A 25,175-nucleotide genomic window follows, 5' to 3' on the forward strand; every position below is an offset into this window, starting at 1 on the left:
TGTAGCCACAGCATGACAGAGACCTCACCCAGAGCTCGGAGCCAGGGGAACCATATCTGGGAAAGGTTATTGTATTTATGATCTCTAACTGATTCCTGGGCAGGGAGGACTGCTTGGAGACTGAGCAAGGCAAGGCTAGTGGGTGCAGAGATATAAGTTGGGACAGTGCTACACCTTTGTGATTAAAAAAGGGGGGGAGCAGCAGGGGAATCATGGGAGAAGGACAATTTAAAAGCTGGAGAGGCCGGTGGGGGAAGGTTTAAGAAGCAGAGGAAGAAGCTGTTGGCCTCACAGCATTTGGCAGAGGGTGGGCATGATATGGAGTCTAGGAATGAAGAGCAAGCCTCTAACAGAGTTTTACTTACTTATTTCTATTAACATTTTATACTGTAACATGCAATATAAACTTTCCAACTCCCTATGAAATCCTTTATATACCTAGTACTTAGCTCATGTGTGGTAGTGGATTCCAGAAAGAACTGGCACCTGCTTCATGGTGGCTGCTCAGTAACATGTGGGCTGTAAGTGTGCCTGTTTTGTATAGGATAGGCCAGTGGCAGGGTTTCACCCGTATGCCTGCCTTAATGACTTGAAAGTGCTCACATTCGTTTCAGAAGTATATCTGTTTGGATGATAAATTATAAGGTCACACAAAATAGCTCTTATCTGATTGTATTTTCAGGACAGACACATTTTATCCCTAGACTGCCTGTTTACCTACCTCCACTCCAGAGATCATGGAGTTGAGCTCCCAGAGGGATAGGATACCGTCTTCATGAATTCATTCAACAGCATGTCCTAAGTTTTGTATTATATGTGTTAGGTGCTGGGATGTGATGAGAAATAAGAAACGATCTCTGCACTCAAAGATCTTAAGCGGGGAGGCTGAGATGTACCCAAACAATTATATGCCTGAGTAAGAGAGCTTGCAACAGGGTTCCTCCACCTTGGCACTATTGAAATTTTTAGGCCAGATAATTCTTCATTGTGCTGGGGTGTCCTGTGTGCTCCATCCTAGGTCTCTACCACTACATGCCAGTAACACCCCCTCCAGTAGTGACAACCAGAAATGTGTCCAGACATTGCCAGATTTCACCCCTGCCCAGGCTCCCATCCCAGCGTTGAGAACCTTCCATTAAGTCTAGACCCAAGGCATCAAGGGAGGAGCACCTAACCCAGACTTGGACAGAATCATATTAATTCTTCGTCCTTACCATCAAGTTGATGCTCAAAAAGTACTTGATTAGTGAATAAAATACATAGTATTATGCTATTCTTCAGGATCATTGGAACAAAGTCTATAGTAAACTAGAGGGAAATTTAAGTATGAGGTCTTAGGCTGAATTTGACAAATGAATTTTACTCTGAATCACTGGCCCCAACATTGTTCCCAGAAATACCATATGTAGCCACAAAGGAACCTGCTTCCTAAATATCACAGCACAGATTTTTCTAGCAGTTATTTTCCTGTTAATAAACACTGATTGTCAAGCACTTTGGCAAATATCAGGTGCCTTAAATGCTAAATAGTCATTATAAAGCCACATAAATATTTTAGATTCATCATCCACAGCAGGGAAAGCAGAGCCCAGATTCTAGGAGGGAAAAGAAAAAAAAAAGCCCTGACATTCAACTAATGGCTTCACCAACTGATGTACCCACCCGGGAGCCTGAAACCTAGTCTGTCTCAAAAGTAAATGTTCTTTGCAAAACATAGTTAAATCTATCTCAACTTCAGAGGAGGCATCCTGTCCCCAAGTCAGCTATTGTTTTGATGTAAATGAGGACAAAAAGAAACTCACAGCACAACCCACATATGCCTTTCACACAGCCTCTGCCCTGAACCAGACTGACATGGAATAATGGGAAGGCGGATGGCAAGATAAACCTGATTCACATGTCAGCCTTTCTTAGTAGACCCAGATGAACTGGGTGATGATGGAGCTTTCTAGAACAGGCTGTGTGACTTCAGGCAAGTGACAACTTCTCTGGGCCTCCATCAGTAAGATGGAGGACAAAGGAGTCATGATTTCAAAGCTGCTCACAGCATTCATGGTTACATCCGCAGTTTTACATTCTTAAAAATTCATAGAACTGAAGAGTTCACAGCATTATTATTTTTGGGGTAGAGGAAATGGCATAAAAAAAAATCAGTCCCTGGACCTTAGCCTACACCCAGTGAAATAAAGGAAGAGATAATGGTTAAGAAGAGATCAAAAAGGGTGTTGCCTCTTGACGGGATGAGCACTGGGTGTTATTCTGTATGTTGGCAAATTGAACACCAATAAAAAATAAATTTATTATTAAAAAAATAATAAAATAAAATAAGTAGGACATACTGTAAAAAAAAAATCAGTCCCTCAACAGTTCTGATGCTGTACCCTTTTTTTTTTTTTTAAGATTTTATTTATTTGAAAGAGAGATAGTAAGATGGAGCATGAGTGGGGGACAGGGTGGGGAAAATGAGAAGCAGTGAGAGGGAGAAACAGGCTCCCTACTGAGCAAGGAGCCTCACCCAGGACCCAAACCCAGGGTCCTGGGATCATGACCTGAGCAGAAGGCAGAAGCTTAACCAACTGAGCCACCCACATGCCCCTCTGATGCTCTACCTTATTAGGCTCCCTAAAGTGTGATGACACCCCAGAGTACCATTCTGAGTTTGGCAGCTACATAGAACGAATGGGCCAGTCTGAGCTAACTCCCAGCTGGCTCCTCTCTGGGATGGTTTTGTGATGACCATTATGGTGTCCTAATGACTGGAACATGATCCAGCTGGTAGCCCTGGGCTTTAAGTTACTTAATCTTCTGGGAACTCTCTCTTATTTTCTCAAAATAAGTATTCCCAGCAACTGCACATAGAACCACTAATGTTATTTAGAATTTGCAATTAATAGTGAGATTTTTTTTCTTCTTGATGGATCCGTTGTCCCCCTAACTGCCAAACCGTAATTTCTCAACTGATTCCCCAAAGATTCATTTTATTCGGAGTACTCTTAAAGCAGACACAAAACCCAGCAGAAGAGCTGCTTTTTTGTTTTAATGTTGCTGCTAAGCTTGAAAAAAAAAATCTCTCCTCCCTCCTTTAATTCCTTCAGGAAATGCTTCATTCTGAATACTTATTAAAAATGGGGAAGCAGTCCTAGGAGGCTGCTGGAGGTCTAAGTTCATAAAGTGAATATGCATAAAGGCAGCAGAATATCAAGTTTTTATAATTACACCTTTTCATGCATACAATTCCTAGAGTGAAATCGGCTTTGATTTGGGTTGATTTAATATAGTCTTTCTAATTTAAATCTATCCCTTCACTTCTACTTAACTGTTGTTCAATTTTAGATGTGAAAAGTGGGTTCCTATTCCCCACTTTCACACACCAATAGGGATTCTGTATTTCTAAACAAGAGTGATGAGATAGCATTTAATTTCTGACCTCTTTCCCTAATTCAAGAGCTTTGGGGAAAGAAGGTATTTCTGTTTTGGAGAGATAAACTGTAGAATGAGAGGACAAAAGAGGATGGAGAGATGTAGGCTTAGGTGACTGTGCCTAGCATAATGCTTTCTCAAAGTCAGCAAGCATGGGTCTTTGTTGCAAGAACAATGCCTAAGATAGGAGAAGAGACTGAATAATCTTGTAGCAAAAGACATAGTTAAGAGCATGTACCAAAAAAACCCCAAAAAACAACCCATAGTTAGAAGTGGAATTTTGATGAAAATAAAGGCCTGTTAGAGCAATCTGTTTCAATAGGTAGAAGGAATCAATGAGGGATTTTGAGTTGAACTACAGCTGAAAGTGCCACTTGCACTGCTATCCCAGGACCTACAGTTGTATGAGGAACTCTCAGATAGATGTATGATTGGCCTAAACTGAAAGTCAAGTACGTGTGGCGATTGGAGTTCTAGTTAAAAAGCCATGCACACACCAACTGGAGCTTTTGGGAGTCCTTCCCATATTTCTTTTGGAACAGACATTTGCTTTGTGGAGCTAGTGTTGACCACAGTTCCTGACACATAAGAGGAACCCAACTAATGTGTGCTGAATTATAACAGACCCTATTCTTGATGACCAACTTAGAAGGTCATTAATTTCACTTTTAACTCTGACTTTAGGAAACTATGGCTGTGTTAGGAATAGTCTTTGCCCTTCAGATATTTAATATTCAGTGGGGAAATCAGGTAAGACCATGTCTACCTAAAGTACAGGTAGTAATGGTTTTCATACAAAAAATTTTTTTAAAATTTTATTTATGATAGTCATCACAGAGAGAGAGAGAGAGAGAGAGAGAGAGAGAGAGAGAGAGAGAGGCAGAGACACAGGCAGAGGGAGAAGCAGGCCCCATGCAGGGAGCCTGACGTGGGACTCGATCCTGGGTCTCCAGGATCGTGCCCTGGGCCAAAGGCAGGAGCTAAACCGCTGCGCCACCCAGGGATCCCCATACAAAAATTTTTAAAAAAGATTTTATTTATTTATTCATTAGAGACAGAGAGAGAAAGAGAGAGAGAGAGAGAAAGATATGCAGAGACACAGGCAGAGGGAGAAGCAGGCTCCATGCGGGGAGCCCGATGTGGGACTCAATCCCGGGTCTCCAGGATCAGCCTGGGCAGAAGGCGGCGCTAAACCGCTGAGCCACCAGGGCTGCCCCCCAATTTTTTTTCACACAGAGCTACGGAGGTTTGAGGAGGAATAATTCATATATCTGAAGGAATATGGAAAGTGGGGGAGGTGAAGGTAGATATAAAATATAAAGGAATATTTCATGGAACAGACAGTATTGGCAATGGGTCTTTGGTGATGAGTCTAACTTCGATAGGCTGAGATGGGGGAGGTGAGGATAACATTCCTAGTGGCAGGTAGAGATGCAGTAGCTATGCAGAAATAGTTATATGCACAGCAAGTTTAGGGAATTGGTAAGGACTCCACTTTAGCTAAAACAAGGGATGTAGGAGATGGAAGGAGATGGCTCTGAAGAATAGGGGAAGGGTCATAGTTTTGGATAGCCGCCTTGAATGCTGGAGTGGGGAGTGCATCTTTATTTTCATAAGCCAGAGACCTTTGAAGTGATGGCTAGAAGAATGGAAGACAGAAGGGAGGAGACCCCTTTGTTAAGAGTCTCCACACAGGAGCCTGAGTGGCTCAGTAGGTTGAGTATTGGACTCTTGATTTACAGCTCAGGTCACAATCTCATGGGTCATGGGATTGAGCCTCACATTGGGCTCTGTGCTCAGCAGGGAGTCTGCTTGAAGATTCTCTCCCTCTGCCCCTCCCCCCACTTGTGCACCCCCATGCTTTCCTCCTCTCTCTCTCTAATAAATAAATAAATCTTTTTTAAAAAGTCTTAATACATATAAACCTAATATGAATAAATTCTCTCCTTCCCACAGCCCCATACCAAGCCCATTCCTCATAACTGTGCCAATCTTTAAGGCATGAGGGTTTGTTTATAGAACGGGCTCCTGCACAGGTGGGGCTTCTACACAGGGATATTAATCCCACGTAGTTTGGTCTTGGTTTTTTTCAATCCTAAGTCAACAATTTACAGAGCATGTGGGAAAAAACAAGACAAGGCAAGTTGTGGGAAATAGTTTAAATGGGGGTTTGAAAAAAACCACCAGATTTATGCGGAGGCTTCAGGAGGTGATGGCAGCAGACAGGGCTGGACAAACACTCTTCCCAATCTTGCTGCTCCCCAAGAGAACTTTAGCCATTGGAGAAACCCCAGGATGAAATTTATAAGCCATTCCGTTATTTTAAAAACCTATCACATGGAATTTCTGTATTCTTGTTTACTTCTGTTTGTGGCCTCAGGAACAATTAATGATCTTGAACTTCACTTACTGAGCCCCAGTGAGAAAGGATACTGCCAAAGGACGAGTATAGAGAGCACAGTGATGGGACTAAGCTCACACTGCCATGCAGATTAATGCCCGTCTTGGGGATTTCTCCTTGGTAATTAAAGCCTGCACTTCTGCCTACTTAAATATGGCTTGAATTGAATTTTGATGTCCCCTTAGTATCTCAAGTTTCAAAGCATATGTGCTAGTGGCAGCATCCTTAGGACAAGTTGTGTTATTGTTTTCCTCTCTGGAAAGAAAAATTCTCTGCTGATCCTTTTGGGAGATCTTTTCTCCAACAGTAATAATATTGCAAGATCTAGGGTAGAGTCAAAAGTTGGAATCCAAATTTTCACTCAGAAAAGAAGAAATTTGCTAAGGATATGCTTTATACAGATTTAAAGAACTTTCTACTTTAAAAGTTAGGAAGAAAATTTTAGGGCTTTTATCTTGAAGAAATGATTTAAAATATGTGTTAAGATTGCAGTGCATGGCTAATTATCATAGCATTGCTTGCAAGGAGAAAATTCAAAGTCTGATAATAAGAGATGGGATAAATAATTCACTAGTTACCCCTATATAATGAAATATTATATAGCCATACAAATAGAAACAACTAGAGTTCTTTATAATAATGCATATAAAAGTACTACCAGAGTTATTCCACTTTATTCTTTCTTGGTCCTATGAATAAATATCATTAGGTATCTACCATATGCTTAGCTATTTGTAATTTAAACTTTATAATTAACTTTCTTTTTTTTTAAGTAAATTTTTTTACAGTAATCTCTATGTCCAACATGGGGCTTGAACTCACAACCTCAAGATCAAGAGTCACATTCTATACTGACTCAGCCAGCGAGGCACCCCCTATAATTAACTTTCAATGTATCAGTTCTTATAGCTTTTTTTTAAAGAAAAGTTACACATTATATATAGGTCAAAGTCACTTCATTTGGGAAGTATCAGAAACCCAAATCAAACCAGCAAGTACAAAGAGAAATTCACAAATTTCAGTTTGTGAATTTTTTGCGAAACTCTTTGACTAGCAAGTCAAAAATGTCTACTATATTATTCCCCACACTTACCTACATCCTTCTTGCTTAAGCCATTTACCCAGTCAAAACATCCAGTTAGTTTCTGTTCTTTGCCAAGTCTCATGGACTTCATAAACCTTCTCTGACCATCCAAGTGAATAGCATGTGCTCTTTCTTGTTGATTCCTATGTGATGTCTCTATTACTGGTAATAATAAAGCATATTTATTTTGTGCTTTTATCCTGATGTGTCTTTGTCTTGTCCTATGGTGAGGACTTGTGTATTTCATGCTACTGCAGTCCTTGTATGCCTTGCACAGAGTGGGTGCTTAAGAAGCTGATAGATCTTCTTGGATTTTCATTTTCCTATATCCAAGTAAAACTGGGGTGGCAGTAAGCACCGTGGTAAAATGCCAGACATTTTAGTCTGCTTTTCTCTAGCCTCAACTGCCATTTTCCTAAGTTATTTTTCCACTGTAATAATTTCATTGTTTTTGGTCTTGTAATTCCTAGGTTGTAAATATCAACATATTTTTCTGCCTATAGGTATGCCTAGTCAATTTAGCCACAAATAAAACTCATTAAAATTAAGGCTTAAAAAAAATATTTTATTTATTTATTTATTTATTTATTTATTTATTTATTTATTTAATTTAGAGATAGTGAGCAGAGGGAAGGGCAGAGGGAGAGAGGGAATCTCAAGCAGACTCTCAGTTGAGTGTGGAGCCAGACATGAGAAGATTAAAAGGCCAATGACATTGTGTTTGAGCATGGAAAACATTGAGTATGTGGTCCAAGAGGCTTAAAAGTACAAAGCTGGAGATGAGAAGCAGAAGGGCAAAAGATCCCCTAAGAATATGCTCCGATGCTATGTATTCACCAGTAAGGCCACTCAGATGATGAGACACATCAAAGGAGAATCAAGGATGAAGTCAAACAGAAGATTCTTGGCAAGTACAGTGGAACCATCAAATGGCTGATGAAGAATCAGATTACTAAAAAGGAAGATTTTTAGATTCTTTAGTAATCAGATTACTAAAAAGGAAGATCATGACCTGCGCAGAAATCAAGAGTCAGATACTTAAGTGACTGGGCTGCCCAGGTGCCCCTTAGTTGTTTATTTCTTGAGACAGCATATGAATTGATGAAATGTTTCTTAGACATTTCAGAACCTCATGGAGGCAGATTCAAAGTTACAGGTTTCAGGGCAGCCTGGATGGCTTAGCAGTTTAGCGCCTGCCTTCAGCCCAGAACACGATCCTGGAGTCCGGGGATCAAGTCCCACACTGGGCTCCCTGCATGGAGCCTGCTTCTTCCTCTGCCTGTGTCTCTGCCTCTCTCTCTCTCTCTCTCTCTGTCTCCCATAAATAAATAAATAAAATTAAAAAAAAGTTACAGGTCTCAGATAGGTAGGAGTTAAGTGAATGTGAAATTATATCTTGGCCAACGTCTCAGGTATTTTCAATAATCATATCCTTCATAGGGGATCCAAGGCAGTTTTTAGCCAGAGTCACTTCCTTTGTGTTCCCAGGGCAAATTTTGAAGCATTTCCTTGTTTGGTTCTGTGGCTTTGATTAGGGTCCTACTAATAGCAATGGAAATAAAGATGTCCAGCTGGGAGAAAGAGTTAAGAGGGATGCAAAAAAATCCATGCTCTGGACTTTGTGCCAATTATTTGAAAGTTTAATGAACCGTGGGTATTGGTGCAAGGCATTCTTAAACTGTTGGGAGCCCCAGTGAATCCAAAGCTGTGTATGTTTGTGAGTGTCTGCTTGTTCTGGAATCAAAGAAATAAACTTAGCAAATAGTAAGGATATTTTTGGCATTGTGGGGGTGGAATGGGGAGGGGAAGATTTCACCACTTTCAAAAAAATGATAGGAGGAGGGTGAAAGTCTGAACCTTATTTCTCAGTTGGATGCCCCCAAACAATCAAATTTCCTCAAGTTTCTTCCTGTTACACAAGTGTGCTCTTCACACTTTCCTGCTATTTTCAGACTTGCCAGCTGATAAGGGATTTAAGCTCCAGTTCTCTGGAGCCTGGTTAGTTTAATGGGGTTGTGTTCTTACCCCTCTTTGCCCTAAAGTATGAGATCTTAGTGCCAGGTTGGAGGGTGGAAGAACCAAGAGAGGGGAACTGAGTGACAGAAAGGCGAGACAGTGTGAAACCCCATCTTAGGGTTGATTGCATTTTCTGTAATGATAGCAGCTTATGCTGAATTTGGAGGCTCAGGAATAAAACACAATATGAAAGGGGGGTTGATGTTAACAGTGCAATAGGAAGCCTTCCAAAGCATTTGTCAAGATAAGAAAATCAGTGGAGTTTGCACTTATCCACTTGTTTTCAGCCCATTGAGATGTAATAAACACCAGCTACATAGAAAGCACAATATGGACGTTGGGTAGATAATAATATAAGGCTGATGAAAATAATGGCTCACATTAATGAGCACCTGCTGTTGTTTTAAGTGCCTTACGTGTCATAACTCATTTAATCTGACCAATGACTTAATAGGTTAGGAACCACTGTTATCTCTATGTCATAGGGGAAGAAACAGAAACACAGAGAGGTTCTGTTAATTTGTCCAAAGTCACACAGATGTACTGACTGGGTGGTATTAAGATTTGGGCCCAGGCAGTCTGGGTGCAGAACCTCACTTCTTAGCCACTGGCTTCTACTGTTTCCCCTTGACAGATCAAGGGTAATAGAGCAGAAGGCAAAGCTACAAAGGTAGGACATTTACACTGTGTGCATGTGTGTGCGTCTCTGCATGTGTCCACGTGTGTTCATGTGTCCATGTGTACGTCTGCATGCATGTATATCTGTGTGTGTGTGTAGTGGTGGTAGCTACAAGAGGAAACACAAGAAGACAGAGGGCATGAGGGTAGCCAACATCCTGTAGTAAGGTCCATAGACCAAGAGAAATGAACACAGTGAGAAGTAAATTCAGCTAAAAATGAAGGGACTTCTAAGCTGGGGTCAGATAGACCTGAATTATCTCTGGGGCAAGTAACCTGGGGCAAGCCCTTAAACTTCCTCAGCCTCAGTTTCTGCATCTCAAGAATGGAAGTTAAAATACTAAACTCGAAAGGTTAGCTCAAGGGTTTAAAAAGAATATGTAAAGTGCTTGTGTAGGTCTTGGCAGTTGGTAGGTACTCAACAGCTGCTGATGGTTGCTATAAATTGGGGTTTCTCAACCTCAGCACTGTTGACATTTTGAGCCCGATAATTCTTTGTTGTGGTGTGTTGTCCTGTGCACTGCGGAATGTTTAGCAGCGTCTCTGGCCTCTGTCCACTGTATCTCCCCCAGTAGTGACTATCAGAAATGTCTACTGATATTGCCAAATGCCCACACCTTCACCCCACTGGTTGAGAATCACTATTCCATTTGAGAAAGGAAGCATGGTTTCTCTTGGGTGTGCTGGGCCACGGAGTAGACACATTTCACATTTCAGTTGTTTTAAATGGAAGAAAGGAACACACAGGAAAGACACATTTGGGGCTTTGCAACATTTCCACCAAGGTCCTAATTTTTCTAACTGAATTACAAGTTCCCTGGAATGAAAGAAACTCTGACAAAAAAGGCCGGGGTTCAGACAGACATGCTACATGAGCCTTCTGAATATACTGGGTCCAACACAGGATGGGAAGAGCTCTGGGCTCTAGAAGAATCATGCTAATTCTATCAGTAGCTCACTGTCTTTATGAAGGCTATTGGACTACGGCTCTGGTCTTTGTTTAACTAGTTAATTGGAACACAGCACCAAATACAGTGGGAATCAACCTTCATTTAAATTAAGAAATTGCTAATCATAAGAAGCCAGAAACGAGCTGGAAAATCTGATAAAATGTGTAGATGGTGTGCTGAGAACATTTTAAATGGGTTAATTTATTTCCCTGCATCTGTGGTATAATTCTGGAAAGATTTCCTTGTTGATGCAAAATGTGTAGTAGTTTGGATGAAAGTTCATTTAAGGTTGGTTCATATCCTTTTGTAATGTCATCACTTCTTGTCTCAAAGAGTAGGGAAGCAGAAATACACACACACACACTCCACATCATAGGCCAGAGCGTCAGATTCTGACTGGAGTGCTTATACGAACAAGATACACACTTTGTGGGCTTCAAATAGTATTATATTTTTTAGCATCAAATACATTGTTCCTGGGGCAGAACTTCAAACACAGTCTCCATTCATCCTCTCACCAATCACCAACCACCAGATACTCTGGAGTTGTCTTTAATACTGGGTGGCCTGTCTACCTCCTTTACATTATCAAAGCCCATCTATGTACCTCTAGCGAGTCATTTCTAGGAAAGTTCTAATTATTAAATAGTTTTCCTCAACCCCAGACTGGATGCTCTAAATTCACCCCTATGTACATGGTGCTTGGCCTGTTAAAGACACTTATTATCTAGGAAAAGGAAGTACATAGGCATAAAGTGGAAAACTACATAAGAGGAGAGAAGACGAGGAGGGGAAGGGTTGGGGGGCCGGAGAGAAGGGGAGCAAGAGAGGTTTCTCAGAAATTCCCTAATAGCTTGAGGCTGCAGTTCTGATTTCCATCTCTGACTACAGCTAAGAAAGATGTAGTTGGGAGGAACCAGCATGTGAATCTCAGAGCATCCAGCTCTCTTCCTGCCTCCTATTGTCCTCTTTTAGTGATGCTTTAGCTGGCACTTAAAAATGGGAGCCTTATTTTGTTTTGGGGGTTAAAATCCACCTTCCAGTAATCTAATGGGGTGGAGCCACAGGAACAGAAAGGTTAAGTAAGGGGCTCAACCTGGCAATTGTGGTCTTAGAAGCAGCGCTGAGAGGGAGGGCTGCTGATTATTAAAGGAAAATGCCTACAATTTTTCTTTATGTGGCTAAGGTCCTACCCAGAAAAGGGCAGGAGAAAGATTAAAATTAACGGCAATAATAGTTTGGCAGGTAAATACCATAATTTATCATTTACTGTGTGCCTTTCCTTGTGCAAAGCGCCCCATAGGCACTAGCTCCCCTTTCCTTTCAGCAGCCCTGTGACGTGTGTATCATTACGAGCTTTGTGCTGCAGATGAAATAACAGGTTCAACTGTTAAATAATAGGTCATACAGGGGGATTAAAATCCAGGACTCTAGAGCTTAGCCATTACCCTCAAGATCATTGGACTAAGAGTCTAAATCCTTCTGCCATTAACTTCTCTGACAACAGGTAAGTTTTCTAATCTCCCAGGGACACATTTTCCAACACCTGGTGCTCAGTAGAGGTAGTAAATTGAATCTGTAGAATGGAGCTGATTCTAATTGCTTTACTTCTCTCTCAGGGTTGTTCTGAGGCTAGATGGGACAGTATGAACATAAAACAAACGTGAACCACGACACCACTGTGTGCCTCCAAAGGGCAAACACTGCTAGTCCCATAAACTGCCTTTGGTCAACCTTTATGCAAAAATCAGAGGTTGAATAATGCAGCTCTTTCATTTCCCACAAAATCTTAAGGTAGATATCGATTCTGTTAACCTCCTAGAGTAGTTAGTTTAAACCAAACCTCTTGTACCAAGGATTCACCAAAATATGGGATGGTGTGTACTATATACTCATTCTTAGAGCACTCTGTCTGCCCTGTGAGATATTTTTTTAAACCAACTTTACATTAATATGAAAAAACCCTAAAGCTTCACAATGTCACTATTTGACATGAGATCTGAAAATGGCTCAGAATATTCCGACACAGAAATCTAGGCAGGAGATGGGCTTTAAAAGTGTACTCTAAGGAACATGACAAAATGATCTAACCAGATATGACATTTCAATTCACAATCATGCCACAATTCAGGTGGCCATTTCTGCTTTTTGAGAACTGTTATTTATTCATCTGTACAAGAAGATATACACTACTGTATATCACTATAGTGATGTGCAGTAGCTGGCTGATTCTTCTGGTCTGATTTTCTTGGTCCTGTGTCCTTGAGCATCATCAACAATTATGTTACTTCTAAAGACGTTCATATTTTCATTTTTACTTAAAAGTGTACTGTCTTGTCAAGCATATTCAGTAGAAAAAGTTATTTTTTAAAAATTGCTATTGATAAGCACGGCCCCAGTCTGTCTGAAATTGCTCACGACTGCTTGCAAACCTATAGGAATCAGTCCTGGTAATCTCTGATTTACAGTACCCATTGATCCTGGGCATTTTTAAAGCTTGTTTTCTCTCAATGACGTCTTCCATTTGCAACAGAGATAAACAACAGCACAGCAGAACCCTGAGTTATTCTAGCATCATAGATTTATGGCAGTAATTCCAGGACTCCAAATAGATTTTGAAGGCAAATAAAAAATGTCAATGGCACCAAATAAGCAGAAAAGTCTAGGAGTTACAAGGTTTAGTTTCTCTATAATCAGAGTAAGACAATATAGGATCTGTCTAGGTGTATAAACCAACTGGTGTTACCTAACCTCAACCTTCTAACTTTGTAGCACATTGCCAATTAGGAATTTGGATCCTCTTGCATGGTGGTTATGAATTTGAGCCCTGGAGTTGGAGACCTGGGTTCAAACTCTCTATCCTCTATCAGTGATGTGACCTGAGAGAGGTAACCTCTGAGTCTCCCTTTCTTCATCTTTACATGTGAATAATAACATAAGTTAGGGTTGTTGTGATGACTAGCTTTATGCATAGTAGATAATCCATACCAATAGATATTATTGTTGTTCTTATTACCAACGTATTACCAACCTCATCACTTTGCTACACATTAATCTTACTTATGTATAATGTGTAATGTCATGTCCTAGAGGATTATAGAATGAGATGGGAAACTGTTAATTTTTAGATGTGAAGTAGCTTAAAAGGATATCTAACTTCTTTAAACTACTTGAATTATTCATATCTGCATAATATGCTAACATCGTCGTTACATACTAAAACATCGATGTGGAAAATTACAGAATGAAGGAAAAATGTGCATTTTGTTAAAAACAAAGCAACACCAAAAAAGAAGAGATGGTAACAAGAACTGAGATGACCAAGTAATAATCATAGCCATCTTTCTGAATAAACAGGACTGACTTAAAATGAGTACCATTATTGTTAATAGAGCATTTGAAAGTCTTTTTAGGTTTGAACCATCCTTTTGAGGTCTTGCTCACAGTGCGGGTTTTCTGTAACCTGCTACCTAACAATTAAGGGTGGGTATAATAGCCCACTTTTTGTCTCCCAATTATGCCCTTGCTATGGTGGAGTTAGAATTGACATGGTTTGTCATTTGCAGTGTAATGGCATCCAACTGATCCTCCTCCACATTCATTCAGCCTCTGTAACTCTTAGGACTCAGGCTCATTTTTAAATTAACTTTTATCTCCTAAGTAATGAGCACATCAGTTTTTTAATATCACGGAAGTTTCATCTAGGAGCCTTTTCTTTTTTTATTACGAGAATTACTTCCCCTGCCCCTCCCCTTCTTCCACGATGTAATAAAACAGAACCTACCCAGTGTAGTACACAACTCAGGATTTCATTATATCCTGCTGGATGGGAGAGACTATTTACACAGAGATGAAGTGGCATGCCTTCACAAGATTATTTCATATGAGGCAAATGTGGTTTTATATAACAAAATAGGTCTTTTTACATTTTGTGAGCAAACTAGCTGCTGAGTCAACTTCTTCTCTCAGGAAGTCTGGATATTTCCTCAGATTTTAGAATTGTGTAACAGTGTCTACACATACTCAGGAATAGGTGAATGCATATTGGTTCTGTGGTACATATATAGCAATCTCTTTTGTGTATCTATCTGCTTATTGTGGGAGGGATAAGCCCAAGGTAGGCTTTCTCTTAAAAGTATTTTAAGACCATTAAGACTGTTAGCTCCAATTTGGGAGGGAAAAAGATATTTGTTCAAAGATTCAAGTTCATTACTCTTTTTTTTCCAAGATAACATATTAAAGTACCACAAATTTGAATTTTGGGAGGTACTTTCATACTTAATCACAAGGCTCTGCAAACAGCGATTTCTTCTAATTACCATTCAAAATGTTTTTATTTTAAAGTTCAAGTCTCCATAATATATTGATTAGATTAGATATCTGTAAAATTTATTTTACTCCCTTAAAGAATTTTGAAAAATTATATTCATACTTGTGTAGATGACATCTAATTTTGTTTTTATTAAAAATCTAAATAGTTCAAAGAACACCATTTCTGGCCTACTTATTGGTATTTTAAAACACACCCACTGTATCCATTTTTAGATGAATCCAATGGAGTTATTGTTTGATTCTACCTTTCATTAAAAAATTAATGAAAAAGTTCCTCTTGAGCAGTTGGAAATTTTACGTGTTCCTTTTGTTCTCTATGAATTTGTACTTCCATTGTACTTCCCTCAAAGAATTATAGCATAAGAAAATACTTTTTATACTGGAAAGCATTTTATTGGTCATCCTATTATATTTCTTTGCCACACAAATATGTACAAAAGTTTAAATAATTTTTTGCCCATGACCCTACTGCTTTAAGTATCAAAAATTTATTTGGGGTTGAGTGATATTATTAATAAATATTATTAGTGCACAATTGTCCCAAACAACATAAATGTGTTATACATTTTAATAATCATTAAATTTAAAAAGTAAAAATTCTATTAGGAATGTCTGGGGCTTATTTTTTCTAAAATTAGTTTGCATATTTTTGGGGGAACAAATATTATTTATTTCTAGAATGGGTCATGATTCAGCATAAATTCTCTTCCCATTTTTCACCTTATAGATGTGTTGAGAAAGCTAACTCACATAAATGAGTAGATGAGAATGGAGTTTTGTTATAGCAATGTCATTAATTTCTTCAAATTCCTTCTGAGTTATATGTCCTGATCATATAGTGATCTGTTATCAAAAATTATTTTTTGATGGTCTATCAGCTGATGACTAGATTAGAACTTCCAATTTTATTGAAATAAAAAAATTGGGAACCTCCTTATATGCAAAAGAGTACATTACCCCCGCATTAGAATCAGTCATTTTTGTCAACACCAGCACCAACATTTCATTAGCACCTGAAAGGTTTGCCTCCTAGCAATGTACTATGTGGTGATGTTTGGGATGAAAGAGAAGGAAGATTTTCTTTTACAAAATAGGAGTAAGTAGTTAAGAAAGACAGCAAGGTATTTTTACATGCAGAACATTCTCAGATAAATTTTTGTTAAATGTACACGTGAAGGTTGAGAAATTTAAATTTATTTCCTAAACAATTATCCACACTCCGTGCTCCTCTGAGAGTTGTTGTGCCCCCTGTCAGTGTGTGTGTATGTGTGTGTGTGTGTGTGTGTGTGTGTCTGTGTATGTGTCTGCATCTGGATATTCTGGGCTATACTGGTTTCATCCATGTGAGTCCTTGGATCCACGTACAAGGAAAAAGAAAGTAGGAGGAGGGTCAGTGGTGGAAAGAGAGAGAGATTGGGAAAGATTGGTGGGGTTTGGGGGGAGTGCAGAGATGGAAAAATCTATGCCCAGTCTATCATATACTAATAGAACAATGCATTTCAAATAAGTGCAAGTCACACTGTCTAAATAACCAGTGAGAATAATGGTTGACTGGCTCCATAATGCTGGAATTATAAATAAATCTGCAGTAAGCTTCACTCTTCCCTTGATCTCATGAGATTTCCAACCATTTATTTCAGAGGGGCTGCTAGCAATCTTGTGATACTTTTCCAATTCAGAGACACAAAAGAATGGCAGACATCATGGTTCTGTTTCAGATCCAAGAGATGTGGATGAAAAAAAAAATGTGATTTAAAAAAAAATACCTGCCCCAAGGGCTTGCCTAACTCCAAAGCGCTTCAAGCTGTGGTAAAGAAATCAGAAGGGATGGAAAGAGTTATTTCAAGAAGTAAGCCACTTAAAAAAAAAAAAAAGAAGAAGAAGCAAGCCACTTACAATGAGTGGGCCCCGGTTGTTTTCCCGATACTTGTTCTGGAAGAAAATGTAAACGACGGTGGCGGCCAGGGAGTAGAGGAAGGCGAAGACAGCGACCGTGACGAAGAACTCAGCAGAAGATGAGGAGTCACCAGTCAGTGCCAGCTTCTGCCGCTCCTTCCCCTCGCACGTGGGCACCTCAAAGGTCACCTGCTGCAACCTGAAGTGTCAGAGCAAAGGAGACTTTACAATGCAGATGAGACCGAGTGGGGTGTGTGTGGGGGTGTGTGTGGACATGTTTTAAAGCAAAGCAGGGGTGATCAGGGAGTTGGAAGGCATGCTTTCATGACAAGATCATTAAAGAAATTACAGATTTATGCTGGAAATGTGGAAGTAAATATTGCAGGGAAGCATAATTCCACTGGGTTTCCCAATATCTAGTCACCCTAACAGAGGTGAGGTGAGGGTGGGGAGGGAGAGAGAACCTGAAATGATGATAAATTACAATATCTGACATCCTCCAGCTCAAATTACCCAGTACTTTCTCATTGTGCTTGGACTCAAACTCCAACTTGTTAATGTGACCCACCAGATCTTACATCAGGTCCTTACATGGCTCATTACTGGCTTGCAGTCATTTCATTGACTGTTCTCTTTTCCTGAATCACCCTGTCCCCTGATATTTTCCATGGCTGGTTCCTTGTTGGTATTCAAACGTCATCTCCTGGGAGAGCCTTTTCCAGACTACTAATCCAAAATAGCTCCTTTCTTGTGGACATTTGCTATCCCATTGCCCTGGTTAGCATCATTCATTCATAGCACTCATCACTAGCCACACTATCTTGATGAAGTATTTAATTACTTTTTTTTTCCTTCACTGCTCTTTCCATGATAATGGCATCTTGATTTTCTTCTTCTATGTGTATCCTGAATGCCTGACACTTGTTAGACACTCAGTATATAGGAGTTGGATAAATGAATGAACATTCTTGTTTCTGTAGGATGACAGATCAATACTAATTTGATTGAACTTTAGAACTTCTATTTTAGAGAGTAAGTTCTATCAGGAAAGCATTCAGGCTCAATATATTACCTAACAGAGAAAAATAAGATTTTGGGGATAATACTTTCTGCTCAATAAATGACACCTAAGGGAATGTATTATATCTAGTATTGTAGCTCATGCTGTGAACTAGGTGGTAAATTATAATTTAATATAGGAACCAAAATTCTGCTTCATAAGAAATGACTAAATTATTCCTTGAGTATTAGGAAGGCACTCAGAATAGCCCTAGCAGTGGTATCAGCAAAGCACCACTTGGAAAATTATCTATGAAGGTAACAACAATAATAAAGCCATTGATGAACCTGGTAATTTCCCAATTAATATTTAGAAAGTATTTTTCATACGAAGCAAAACTTGATCCCTTTAAAACAGATTTGTTGTACACATTCTCTTATACTTTAGATAATATAATGACAAAATAGTAATAACAATAGCAACTAACATTCGAGTGTTTCTTGTTTTTAAGATATTTATTTATTTGAGAGAGAGAGAGAGAGAGGAGAGAGAGAGAGAGAGTGAAAGCAGAAGGAGGAGCAGAGGGAGAGACTCTTCAAGCGGATTCCCCACGGAGCATGGAGCCCAGCATGGGGCTCGATCCCATGACCTATGAGATCATGACCTGAGCCCAAACCAAGAGTCAGATGTTCAATCAACTGAACCACTCAGGTACTCCAACATTGGAGCATTTCTTATATGCCAGATACTGTGTTTTATACTCTTTATTTAATTGAATGTCCATGTCATAGGCACTTTATTGCCCCCACCCCCTTTACAGAATAAGAAATGGGCTTAGAAAGATTCAGTAATTTGTCCTAAGCCACGTGGCTAGTAAATTGGGCAGAGATTTAAATCTGTGTTTGACTCCAGAGCTTGTGTTTTTAATTTCTACATTAACCTGTTTCTGTTAAATGATGTGACTATTAGGTAGTATGAATGTTTTTTAAAGTGAAGGTCATGGGCCACTAGCATTGCAATCACTAGAGGCCTTGTTAAAAACATATTTCAGGGTCTTGTCCTGGACCACCTGAACCAGAATCTCCAGGGACATAGCTTCCTTGACAACCAGTGTGGGAAAGTCTGATCCCTCTGATTCCTTATTTTTCAGAAACCCAGTCTTTTTTATTTATTGCTTGCCTTAAGAGAGAGCTGTTTACACAGTCTACTTGATCTCCCTTGTCTATACTGAGGCTCCTCCTGTTTCTTATCAACCAAAAAGGTGTATGCTTCAGTACAATTTAGGAAAATAGAAGTATTTGTCATGGTTATATTGTAGAGTCCCTTTCCTCCCCTTGCCAAAGATAGTAAAATATTTATCAATAATTTGGTCTGTGGGAATGCTGAAAAATGAAATAGCTTTAAAAGGTAATCATGGCAATTTTCTCAAATAGGTGATTTTCAGAAAATGTACACATTTTTTCCCATTATTTTATGATATGTCATTATTCCACAAATTTTTAGGAAGCAGCCAGTAGTTCACACAATGGCTAGATGCTGGGATAGAGTAAGGAACATAGGATGGGCCCTACTCATGTTGAACTTCAAGTTTAGAGGGAAAAGATCGTTTTTCTGAGGGGAGCCCGAGGCTAGCGTGGGGTGGGGCAGTCAAGGTGATTCCCTATGGAAGTGACGTTTAAGCTGCAGCTTGAAAAATGGGTAAAAATCATCCAGATTGAAAGTTAAGAATGAAAACACAATGAAATATGACTATATATCCACTAGGCTATAATAAAAAAGAGCATAAGATTGGATTAACAAGTGTTGGTGAGATTGGGTACGAATAATACGATAAAATTGGAATTTAAGTTCTAATTAGACAGATTGGGACTTCCGTATATTGCTGGTAGAAATGTAAAATGGTGCAGCCACTCTGGAAAAACAGTCTGGCAGTTTTTCAAATGGTTAAACATAGAGTTAGCATATGATCCATCAATTCTACTTCTAGATACATACCCAAGAGAAATGGTAACATTTGTCTGCACAAAACCTTGTACAAGAATGTTCATAACAGCAGTATTCATAATAGCCAAAAAGTGAAAACAACTCAAATGTCTATCAACTGATAAATGGATAAATAAAATATGGTGCATCCATACAATGGAATATTATCTATTAGTGACAGGAATGGAATGCTGATGCATACTACAACATGAACAAACCTTGAGAATGTTCTACTAAGTGGATGAAGCCAGTCACAAAGGACCGCACATTGTATGATTCCATTTGTATGAAATGTTCAGAAAAGGCCAATCTATGGAGACAAAGAGTAGGCTGGCACTTGCCTAGGGGTGGTGGTGGTAGTTGTGGTGGGGATAGGAGAATTGGGAATAATGGCTAGCTAAGTGATGCAGGATTTCTTTTTTGAGCAATGAAAATGTTCTAGAATTAACTATGGTGATGGATGCACAACTCTGAATATTCTGAAAACCAACAGTGTGTACATTTTAAGCAAATGAATTGTATAGTATGTGGATTATATCTCAATAAAGCTGTTAAAAAATAGGTAAGAAGGAGCATGTACCAAGATCTTGCATAGGCCAGGAGCACAGCACATGGGAAGAGATGAAATATGTCCTGAAAAATTGGAACATGGAAGGAAAAGAGAATGAGTGGTTTCAGGTGAGATGAAGAAGTCACCAGGGGACCTCACCATGAGGTATGGTGGGCCAGGTTATAAATTGGAGTCTTTGTCTTGAGATGAAGATTGCAAAGATTTTTTTTTATAATGAACAACATATAAAACAAAAATAGCAGGCAGGGCCATGTCACCTGCCGCACACTTGCTTTCCACATGCCAGGAATAGTGGTGTTTCCAACACCAGTTCCCTCAGCTGACATGCACAGACTGGGTCTGCAATCTTTGTGTGTGGTGGGGGCAGCAGGGAGCAGAACAATAAAAGAATTGGGTGTTTTCTTTCCCTATGCATTCAGCTTAATATCAACATTTTCCCTATTGCTAACTGATTATGATGATTTACAGTAAATTTAATTGTGGTTATCTGTACAAGGCACACATGCAAAAAACTCAACTAAGAAATCTGCTGTGCTTATTAATGCCAGTGATTTATAGCTTGGTATTTAGTCCGCCAGTTACACTGGGGTGAAATCAAGAGAAAGAAGGGAATTTGAAGTGAGTTCTAAGCTAATGCTTATTCTGTGGAAGGGAGTAGGGATCATTTATAAAGAAAGAGCATGTCAGCTCAAAATAGTCTGAAGCATAATAATTCATTTGACTGAACATTTTTAACACTATATGATGATATATATTACTAAACGCATATATTTTAACACAGGAGTTCTTTTAAGCATCAGCTACATATAATGCATAAATATGTATGGTTTGTTGTGGAGGGAGAGATTTTTATAGTCAGTATGTGTTTAGCAAGTGTAATAATTTTGGGAGCAGATATCATTCATTTAGAGCCTAAACAAGGAAAAAAAAAACCCTGCTCTGTACAGATAGAGCATGTCGGTTGACAGAATCTGGATGCCAGTGGGGCCACCTCTGATCTTCTGAGGAACTTGTCAGGGAGCAATTGCTGAGCCTGCAAAAGGGACCAAATCCAATTCTGTTGATTTCAAATGTATAATTCCCTTCTGGGTTGGCCTGACTCAATCAAGAGGTAATTGAATTTCATTGGATTTTACTGCATTGTGTCCACCAAAGAAAAGCCTCCATGTTAGGGTAGTTTTTTAAAAAACATTTTTACCAACAAATAAACACAGTCTTAATAATTTCACTGCTGCCTCAATGACACTAAAAGGGACTGCTAGGCACCCATAGTTTTTAATTCTGTTTGTGGGGACTGGAAAAATATTAAGCAAGTTGGCATTGCTTTATTAATAAAAATGTTTATGATAACAAGCACTGACATTTTTCAGCCTGTAGAGATTATGCTAGTTTCTCTACTGACATATTTCTCACCTAATGCTCTTAGCACTTTTCTTAGGTAGGCACTATTACTAGGACCATTATACATATGGGAAGACTGAGGCTTAGAGTGTGCAGTAAGCTTGTCTGAGGTCATGTGGCTCATGGAGGGCAGGGATGAGTCTTGAATGCAAGATTAAGTGGAACCCACACTGGTAACCACTATATGTTTCTGCTCCTCAAGTTACAACATCCTTAGATTTCCAGCTGAATGTCTATAAAAATGACCAAGCCATCTAATCTAATGGTATGATGACTTATACTGAATAGGATTCTAAATCAACATTCCTTGTGCTTCCACCTTGAAGTGTGTGAATACTGCACTGTACATGTGACCCAGCAATGACAGAGCTGAATCCCTGCAGACCAGTCAATAGGAAGTCATTAAAAGCTTCCCATTTTCCAAATTTTGACCTGGGTTATTTTAACATTTGCCTCAGAAGCAAGCAGAGGGCAAATGAACCTGAATGCATCATGTACTGAAACTGTGATATTGTAGTGCCCCTGGTTCTTTATACAAAGTGAGATATTCAGTACAGAAAGGCACAGATTCATGTTTAGGTAGCACTGTACCATTATGGACATCTGTTAATAAGACTTTTGAAATTATTGACAATATCTTTCACCTGCTGTGGAAGAAAATAGGACTAAAGCTCCTAACAGAGCATCTGAGGGTGGCTCAGGGAGAGACAATAATGACATGTCCCAGTGTTGGTGATCCCGCAGGAGCAAACATAGAAAGCATTAAGGATGTTGGGGAGCAAACTGCTGTCACTGAATTTCTCACAGCTAGAATTAAAGCAGCCAAGGGAAGATTAGAGGGCAACTGGCAAATTGTGGTGCTAAGCACGTTTCTCTTTACTTGATCATTTTCTGCAGCCCCCGTTTCAATCCTTTTATCAGTTGATAGAGACTTTAATCCTCTTGCTCCATTTTTTTCTCTCTTTCTAATATGAAATATTGGCATTTGTCTGGTTGTAGATTGACTTATCTTTTGCTAGCCATATGTGTCTGCATGATAAATGCATTTGTGCGTACAGGTATACACTCACACACCTCTTCTTGCTTAGCCTTTATGATTCATAGCATAAATCACTACAAAATCGTGGGAGTTTAGCAACATCTTCACAAACTAGATCCATTTTTTCTCCCCAGAAACCTTCTCCATTCTATAGATGAGGAAGCTGGAGCTCAGTCATCTTTAAAGAGTCATCAAAGATTACCCAGTTGGCATAGAGAAGAGGAAAACTTGGAAAACAGCTCTAAGGTGTTTTTATTTTTAAACATATGATTCAAATTCCATCTGTAAGGTTTCCAAACTACTGAATTATCCATGATCCTCAAGTCCTTCAATCATTCAGGAGGGATATGTTGAACCCCATGGGCCAGTCATTGGAGAAGCTAAGCAATGAGTTGCGAGGAATGGGAATGGAGATTTTCTAGGAAGTTGAAAAGGACAAGGCCCTCTGTCTGCCATGTCCCTGGTTTTCCTACAGTGCTTGAAGCAGGGCATATGGCAATGCTATATAGGATACTGGTGACAATTCTATTACTACTGGATGGCAATCACCAATGACAATGACATAGACCAGGCACATACCCAATGTTTCACATTTTATCTCACTTGGACCTTCAAACTTGATGAAGTGCATACTATTTCTCTTATTTTAGTGGCAAAGAAAGTGGGAAGAGAGGTTAAGTGACTTGTGGGAGTAAGGGCCTCAAAACAGAGCTTAAATGCCTTTAAAACTTACTCTAAAGCTCTCATATGAAAAAAATGCAGTGCTATTAATTTTTTTAATCAATCACACATATACTGACTTCTTACATGATTGCTGGCTTTTCTGTTGGCCTTTCTGTGGCTGGCTCCCTCTCTTGCCACTTTCAGTTGTGTTTCCACAGAAGAGTGGTCATAGGATGAATGTATGGGGTCTGGGACCTTTTTTTCCCACTGTTCCCTGGGCTCATGGGTGACTTCAAACTGGTTCTAAAGACTCACATATTGATTAGAACAAAGTTTTCCTTCATGCCACCAGCTCATCATGAGGCATATTTCTATGTTATGGTCCACTTCTGGGGAGAATGACATCACAGGGGTGCAGGTACAGGATCTATTTGGGGTGGAAAGGGCAGAAGTTGGGGACAAGGCAGGGACTGAGAACAGTCTTGGGAAATATGCTGGTTGCAGTGAGAACTGAGAGAAGACCATAGTACTTGGACTTAGGTTGCTAATGTTGGAAACAAGTTTGAAGACTTCATCTTGCAAAGGAAAAAGGAGAGAGTTTGTTCGAGATGCAGGACTCACTGACCAGAAGTATTAGTATATGCAGGATGACTCTGTTGACTAAAAGGGTCATTATTAGACTCTATCCAACATCAAAGCAAGCAGAAATATAAAACGATCCAGTTCACAAACATCCTAAGAGTGTCTCAGGTATTCTACTGATGCTGTTTGTTCCCAGGAAGGTCAGTGGACCTGCACTCCTGTCTGCTAGACCTAAGAGCTGATCTCCAGCTTCCTTATCTTCAGGTAAATGGCATTTTTAGGCAGCCAGCATCATTTTTCCAGGTATCTTTGTCCTAGCCTTAGTCAAATCAAAAGAGCTTCATCTCTTGTAACAACAGCATATATTCACTAAAAATGTTTTCTTAAAAGAAAAAAAGAAAGTGAAAGACAAAATGCTGTACTTCGGCTCTTACACACAATTAAGTCATTTCTCCTTGATGTGATTATGTATTAAATGTGTTAAATTTTATTGTCTTCATAGGAGGAACTTTCCATTACTTTCTGTGCTCTCCATTCTATCATTAGAGAAGATAATTTTTTGAATAAATACTGAGCAAGGGGAACTGAGCAAGACACTGGAAAATGCAATCAAGGCTACTAAAAAAAAATACTCTTTTCTACACGATTTGTTGTGCTTGCACACAAAAGGACATGGCTGGAAAGTGACTGCCCCCTTACCCAGCATGTGCTTTTCATCTCCATAGGCCATAAAGAAACATATCCAATGTATTGGAAGTATATTATGCTAAGAAGGATCTTTTAAAATTTCATCCCTGTCCCCTACAAGTTTGTGTTTACACAAATATTTCAAAATAAGATAGACTACGAGGTGATTAAAAAGAAATGCACTAAGGTCCGGGCATGTCCTAGAGTGGAACCCAGAGAGGGAAAACTCTATAAAACACATTATAATGGCTTGCAAAGAGGCACTGCCATTTTCATGAAGCCATGATTTATTAATTTTAGTTTCTTCAAATAGAATTTGAATCATAGAGAACTCAGACTGCCTCTACATTGTCAAATTAAAATAGATAATGAGGTCATTATCTGTATTTGCAGAGAAAATCCTTTTTTCCTACCTTTTTTGTCTTCCTTGAACTGTGGTGCTGGACTCAAGTGAATTATGAAACAAAAAATC

The 25,175-nt window shown here is 39.3% G+C and overlaps 1 protein-coding gene across 2 annotated transcripts in view; it reads right to left on the reverse strand.

Moving 5' to 3' along the window:
* SYNPR (synaptoporin) overlaps positions 1-25,175 on the reverse strand; it is a 295,671-nt gene that overhangs the window by 29,710 nt on the left and 240,786 nt on the right. For both annotated transcript variants that reach the window (XM_055342695.1, XM_055342696.1), the window contains one exon: positions 16,778-16,976. In XM_055342695.1, the coding sequence (XP_055198670.1) occupies positions 16,778-16,976 (199 nt within the window). The remainder of the gene's footprint in view (positions 1-16,777; positions 16,977-25,175) is intronic.

This window comes from Nyctereutes procyonoides, unplaced genomic scaffold, assembly GCF_905146905.1.
Source record: "Nyctereutes procyonoides isolate TBG_1078 unplaced genomic scaffold, NYPRO_anot_genome, whole genome shotgun sequence".
Taxonomy (NCBI): domain Eukaryota; kingdom Metazoa; phylum Chordata; class Mammalia; order Carnivora; family Canidae; genus Nyctereutes; species Nyctereutes procyonoides.